Source organism: Vombatus ursinus, unplaced genomic scaffold (assembly GCF_900497805.2).
Source record: "Vombatus ursinus unplaced genomic scaffold, bare-nosed wombat genome assembly UNPS02004691.1, whole genome shotgun sequence".
NCBI lineage: Eukaryota > Metazoa > Chordata > Mammalia > Diprotodontia > Vombatidae > Vombatus > Vombatus ursinus.
Window position 1 is genome coordinate 6,396,151 of NW_020944469.1, and position 7,522 is coordinate 6,403,672.

General features: G+C 42.5%; 1 protein-coding gene across 5 annotated transcripts in view; it reads right to left on the minus strand.

The window, feature by feature from the left end:
* POF1B (POF1B actin binding protein) overlaps positions 1–7,266 on the minus strand; it is a 50,433-nt gene extending 43,167 nt beyond the window's left edge. For 2 of the 5 annotated variants that reach the window (XM_027839615.1, XM_027839607.1), the window contains exon 1: positions 6,939–7,260. In XM_027839615.1, the coding sequence (XP_027695416.1) occupies positions 6,939–7,202 (264 nt within the window). In that variant the 5' untranslated portion in view covers positions 7,203–7,260. Of the gene's footprint in view, positions 1–6,938 lie in introns of all 5 variants that reach the window. The other 3 variants (XM_027839623.1, XM_027839635.1, XM_027839631.1) reach the window with 3 other exon arrangements.
* Between the last annotated feature and the right edge of the window lie 256 nt (positions 7,267–7,522).

Here is a 7,522-nt window from a genome sequence, read left to right on the forward strand (position 1 = left end):
GACTGTGCCTTTCAATCCAAACCACTCTGGCTCTCACTGACTGGTCCCAGACAGGTCTCACTTGCTCACTGTTTGGGTTCTGATGGCTCCGGGTGAGCGTAAATAGCAATTGTTTCTGTTTAGGCCAGAAATCCTGAGGGTCTTCACCTCCCAGACTGATTCTTTTGTGAAAGCAAACTAGGTTATCTTTTTCCTCAATTCTTAGCTAGTCTTTAATTACTGAACAGGTGCTGCCTCAGACAAACTGAGGCCTAAGAAAGACCTTCCTTTAAAAAGGCCAAGGCCTCCTACTGCATCTGGGGTCATCTCCAGCCGTCCTGACCTATGTCTTGCCATTGGACACTGATGACCTTGAAGAAGAGAGTGAGGCTGACTGATGACTTTGCACAGGCCTGCCTCACTTAAATCCAATTTACTTGCAAGTCAAGACATCACCCTCCTGATGTCATTGGTCTTCTTCGAAGGAGGAACAACAACCAAACATAAATATTCCACAGGGCTCTCTGGTCCTGGGTCCTCTTCTCTCTTTCCTTGGTGATCTCCCCTCCATGGATTTCATTATCATCCAGGAGCTGAGGAACCTCAGATCCACTTATCTGGCGCTGACCTCCAGTATCTCATCTGCAACTACCTGTTAGACATCTCAAACTGAACGTCCGGCAGACATCATAAACTCAACATTTCTAAAAATGGAACTCATTATCTCCCCACTCAGAGCCCTCTCCCATTCTGAACTTCGCTATTACCATCATGGGCACCACCATCTTCCCAGGCACCCAGGTGCAGCATGGGTGTCATTCTCCACTCTTCACTCTCTCTCATCCTTCTTATCTAATCTGTGGTCAAGGCCTGTTAATTTTACCCTTGTAACATCTTTTGAACATGCTTCCTTCTCTCCTCTGATAACTGCCACCATCCTGGTGCAGGCTGTTACTACCTCCTGTCAGGACTATTACAATAGTCTTCCGATTGGCATCCCTGCCTCAACTCTAGCCCACACTCCACCCAGCTGCCAGAGTGATCTTCCTTAAATGCAGGTCTGACCATGCCACCTCAGTACTCAATAAGACTCCAAGTGATCTACATCACCTCCAGAATCAAATATTATCTCCCCTGTTCAGCATTCAAAACCCTTCATAACCTGTGCCCCATCAAACACATTTTCAGTCTTCTTACACCTTACTATCCCCTATGACAAAGTGCTCTAAATCACTGATTAAAGAAATGCAAATTAAACAACTCTGAGCTACCACCCCATACCTATCAAATCGGCTAATATGGTAGAAAAGGAAAATGACAAACGTTGGAGCGGATGTGGTAAAGTTCAAACACTAATGCACTGCTGGTGAAGTTGTAGACTGATTCAACCACTGTGTAGAGCAATTTGGAACTATGTCCAAAGGGCTATAAAACCATGTATGCCCTTTGACCAAGTAATACCACTACTAGGTATGTATTCTAAAGATATTAAAAAAAAGGAAAAGGCTCTATATGTACAAAATATTTATAGCAACTCTTTTTGTGGTGGCAAAGAATTGGAAATTGAGGGGCATGCCCATCAATTGGGGAATGACTGAACAAATTGTTGTATATGATTGTGATGGAATACTATTATGCTATAAGAAATGATGAGCAGACAGATGTCAGAAAAACCTGGAAAGACTTACATAAACTGATGCTGAGTGAAGTGAGAAGAACCAGGAGAACACTGTACTCAGTAAAAGCAATATTATACAATGATGAACTGTGAATGATTTAGCTATTCTCAGCAATACAATGATCTAAGACAATCGGAAGGACTTATGATGAAAAATGCCATCTATCTCCAGAGAAAGAACTGACGGAGTCTGAATGCAGACCAAAGCATACTTTTTCTTTGCTTTATCTTTCTTGGCTTTTTTTAAAAATCTGTTTTCTTTCACAACATGACTAATGTGGAAATATGTTTTGCATGACTGCACATGTATAACCTATATCAAATTGCTTGCCTTCTCAATGAGGGGTGAGGGGAAGGAGGGAGAGAATCTGGAACTGGAATTTTAAAAACAAGAATGTTAAAGATTATTTTTGCATGTAATTGGTGGGGAAATAAAATATTAAATCATTTAAAGAAATAAAAATAACATTAAAAAAGGGAAGCTTTTCCTGATCCCTCTTATTTCTAGTGTCTTCCCTCTGTTCATTATTTCTAATTCACCCAGCATATGGCCCATTTGTTCATAATTGTTTGCACGCTGTACTCCCCATTAGACTGTGAGCTCCTTCAGAGCAGGGACTGTCTTATTTATACCTTTTGTGGTATCCCCAGCACTTTGCACAGTTCCTGACACATAGTAGGTGTTTAATAAATGTTTACTGATAGATTGATATCTTTTTATGAGGCATTTTAATTATGATAATCCTGTTCCTGTGCTAGGAGAGCTATACAATGTTCGAATACGCATACCCAATCCCTCATTTGAGAATCATTCCTAATTTCTTTTCGATCCTTAAGAAAAGTAGAAGACACAAAGTCCTTCTGCAATATATGCATACCATATCTGTCTTGAAAAAACCATAAGCATGTGTGCTCTCTCACAAATCGACAGTGAGTGGGATCATTGCTATTGCCAAGAAAAAGTTGACTCCAATATTTGTGTTTAGAAAGGTTTACACTTTCAAAAAGAGTTGCATTACTTTGCAACTTTCACAGTTGTGTTTGTTGCCATGAACTATCAGGAAAAAACAAAGGATAGATAAAGATAGCTGACTAGGAAAAATCAGATCTTGACAAATTTAACTCTAAAATGTATACCTACTACTATTTATGAAAGATTGAAAGTAGATCTAATGATATATCTTGTCTCCCCAAAAGGTAAAAAGTGGTATGATTACTGTGAGCTACCAATTAGTTACAACTAAGTGCACTCAGGATTTCTATGGCATAAATTAATTTCAGGCTCCAAAAGGCTGCATAAGGTAGAAACTATTGACTAGGTATGTATCCACGGATACATGGATACATTCACCTCTTTTCAAGCAGCCTACTCCCAAGAACAATCATTCACCTAAAGGACCACACCCTTGAACAACAATTGATCAAAGCAACATGCCCCTGGGTGTCATTTCAAAGGAAAAAAATCCATCCTTGGAAACATACTGAAGCTTTGTTTGGAATGGGCAGGTGAGCCTTCTTCTATCAGTTAAACAGGAAAAAAAGGAGTATATACATACATTTACACAAATAGCTACTATATGCATAACAAACACACACACATTAAACATATATCAACATAGGTAAGCCAGCTCCACGATCAATGAGGCCAGATCCCTCGAGGTAACTTTGATCACAAAACGAAATCGGAAACGCTGTAGAAACATGTGTAAGTACCTTTATCCATCAATTACTGAGAGATAAACCACAAAGTTATTTTTAAATGGAAAAAAAAGTTTTTGTGCACTCTAAGAATCCATCCTCAAATGTGACCTTCCCCAAGATGATAGGGAAATCATTGCCCCACCTAAAAGAGAGCCTTATACATAAACACGATAGACACTAAGATAACTTTGCTTTAATTAATTAATGTTATTAATGGTCTTAAATAAAGACAATGTTTTGGGCACACTTTGCCATGCACGGTGCCACTATCCTGTACACGGTAATGTACTTGACTCCATGAGAGCCAAATGAATGGAGAGAAAAATACAAGACCCAGGATGGCTATGAGAGTATTTTTATTTCTATTAATGGTATTCATGGGGGCCAATATTTTGTTGTTTTTTTTAAATGAGGTACAATGATCTCATTTAGTAAAATTCATTCTGTTCTAAAAATTCATTGCATCCCAGCACTTAGCACAGGACCCGGCACCTCATAAATGCCTGCTCGCTTGACTGACAAAAATCGATCTCTTGACTTGGACAGCTCTGTTCATCCAGATGAATCTGGGATCTTTAATTTCACTATTGACTGACATTTCACTAGCGACTAGTTTCCATGCTTATATAAATTCTAATCATCCCTAAACTGAGCCAGAAGACGGAACTACACACTAATTTTCTCATAAACACTGTATCAGGCAGATCAAATGGAAGCTCCGATAATCACAAAAACTCATTTGTCTAATACAGACAATAATGGAGGAGCATTCCATATTTGGAAAACTTTTCTGCATAAATCCCATTTTTATTACACTGCAGAGGAAGCAGCATTAAAAATGACAGAACTGGACAATTTAAAAGTCAGTTGAAATCTAACTTTTTTTTTGTTCTAAGGGACAATGGTTTGCTTACAAATTAAGATATAGTACAACAGTTCGAAATTCAATTTATAAAGGCTTTAACACTTTAATGTTAACATGGTACTTAGGAGCTATCTGAATATCAAACATCTAAAACCTTTTTAAAATAAAAAGTATATCGAAATTTCAGTTGAATTTATGAGGACCAGAAATGGGCAGTCCGATCTCTTGGCTTTAGATGTCCGATCTCAGGGGTGGGGAACCGACCCTACCTCTTCAAGAATGAAGGACAGTCAATAATAAAAACAACAGGTTAAACACACACACAGAAAGAGAGACCTGTTAGATACTAATTCCAAATGCTTCAGAAACAAGCTATATCAAGGAGATGGTAAATCTAAAAATATAACGTAAATAGAATATGTGTGAGCTATATGGTGAGCATGAAGCCTATGTCATTGGAAATTCAGCAACTACCTTACATCATCCCATACTATTAAAAAATATTTGTCTTCTAGAAGAACAGAAATCAAAGGAGAAAAGAACCAGACAAGAGGCACTCCAACTTGTAAATGTTTTTTCCTAGCCAAGCCCTTTCTGATTTTGTACCCTGTTTTCCTTCTCTCCTGCCTTCATGCCTGAGGGTGCTTCTTTTCCTCTCCAACACAAATGCCTAATCTTTCCATCCCAGTTCCTATAGCCACAATTTCTGGGCTAAAGCCCCTTCAGAATCTATGGCCGAAGCGCGTTTTCAGGAAGGAAACCCAGTTCTAAAGATCACCTCAAGGTAAATCAGGTACAAAGAATAAAAGTCTGTAACAAAAAGAAAAAAAAGTGCCCAGCTTAGTTCAGAGAATATCAAAAAGGAGAAAGCTTCTCAGATGAATTACCCTAGAGTATACAATAGCGAGTAATACATGAAAACTTTTCTCTCATCAAGGCCTATGATTAGCCAAAATTCTAAATTTTAAAGGTGCATCTATTTCCCATTTCTAGTTAGGGTAGGGGCTTCCTTCGAGGTGGCTGGGGGCAGCCAGACATGGAGAAAGAAGATGATTGGACAGAACACTTTGGGGAGGGGGGTGTCTGTGATTTCATTGGCAGAATGAAGAAACTCCTTCTATCAGTGCAGATCAGAGACCAGTTCAGCCACTTAGAGAGTTTGAGAGAACTAACAGCCTGGAGCACAGAGAAGTGAAATGATTTTCTCAGGGTCTCCCAGCCAACACCAATCCATCAAGTCCCACGTCTTTCTTTACATTCTTATGCTAGCATAATAACTGCTTTGGTTACCAGGCAAAGGAGGCCGCTCCTACTGGCAAAGTGAATGAATTGTGAAATTAGCATTCGAATACCCGGGTATTACACTTTATGCATGATGAGCATTGTCCTCACTGCTCAGAATTACTGTTTTTGACCTGGATTCTTTTCTCTGACTGAATTACAGAAGAGCCCCAATTTGCTCAGGAAATCAATTCTAGAGATGAGGCTTTTTTTTTTTTCTTGCTGAGTCTGTCCTCAAACTTGGCTAGGATCACAGAAATCCACACAAACCTTTCCCTGACTTGTGTAGCATTTTTTTTTTACAAATTGTTCTATTGTAAATCGTAGGCATATGGCGCCTTCTCTATTTGAACCATGAAGGACTTCTCTTTTGAAGCTAGTCTCTATCATCACAAAATGGCACGCCAATGGAAAGTGGCCCAGGATTTTCCCCCCGGGGGGCTGTTGGATGGCTTCAAGATATCGTTTCAGTTCTGGCAGAAATTCCAAGAAAGTTTGAAAGGAATATGGATTGAAGTGATTCTGACAAGAGCGTAATGGCAGATCTGGAGCCCACGAGAAGATCCAAAGTAGATCTCCCACAAGTAACACAGCCCCGAGTTGTCCAGCAACCGTGTTGTAATGGTACTGCCCAGTGGATTCCATACAACATGTCACCCGAATCAGCGTAACCACACACTTCCTTCTGACAAAGTCACTTCATCTTGGGCTTGTTTTGTTCTTCCTCCCTGGGCACACCTATTCACTCCTGTGCTCATTTACTCAACCACTCCTCCATAATTCATTCACCTCTGTGCTAACAAGGTGTGTGTCATTTTCTGATGAACCATATGTGCCAATTCAAACAACCAGACAGTTCATTTGCATCTGTCAGTGATTTTTCAGGCTCCACACAAGACCAAGAGCAAAGTTCAATACAAAAATATGTACGTATAACCAAAAGACTGGGCGGCCACACTGGCTTTACACAACCACGACAACAACCACAACCCCAACAAACCTGCCTGTTTCCTTTTGAGCTGAACTGAAAAAGAGAAAAGGGGCTCTTTCTAAACAGCTATTATGGCAAAGTTTAAGAAAATAAGTTTTGGTAGAAAGCAGGGGCTGAAAAGTCGCAATTCTGCCACTCAAACACAGCTAGCAATGAGCTCCTTTTTGCTCGCAATTGGCTACGAGGAGCAGAATGGCCGGTGAAGGTAAACACACAGCAGGAAGGGACACAGTGACCAGGCATCTAAGAGAAGGAAGTAGGTGGCTTTCCAGGGCCAACTAAGGGGCAAAGTAGCCAACCCAGTAATGTACAAGCCCCAAGGAACGTAACAGATGGCGAAGGCCATGCGGAAAGCAGGAAAGAAGAGTTCTGGGGTTGTTTGGGTTTTTTTAAAAGGCAGTGAGCGCTGCCCCCGCACGGGAGCGCGGCTGTCTTTGGGGTACCTGGTCGCTGCTCCACACCAAGTTTTGGTAGGAAGAGGAAGTTTTGAGCGGGGACAGCACCTCGGCGGGGGAGCCCAGGGGGTCCAGAGTCTGGACCACCTTGCTCATGGGGCCGCTGTAGGTCCGCACCCGCTCGTACACCACGTTCTTCTCGGGCGTCTGCTGGTAGCCGGGGTGCAGCTGCGGGATGTGCAGGGGCTCGGGCCGCTGCGGGGGCCCGCAGCTGCTGCTGCTGCTCTCACTCCAGTAGCTCGAGGTCATCATGGTCGCAGCGGGCAGCGAGGGACTCCCGGGACACCTTCCCTGGGGAAGCAGGAGAACGAGAACAATGGGAGAGAGGCGAGGCGGCCGGGGGAAAATCACCGACCCGGAACGGGAGGGGGGGGCCGGCAAAGGAGGGGGCCCGGCAAAGGAGGGGGCCCGGCAAAGGAGGGGGGCCGGCAAAGGAGGGGGGCCGGCAAAGGAGGGGGCCCGGGAGGGCCACAAGCTACCTGAGCAGCGGCAGCGGCAGCGGCAGCGGCAGCGCCCAGCGCAGGAGCACTTCTGGCAGCGCTCTGAGAGACAACAAAGCATTTGAGGCCCAG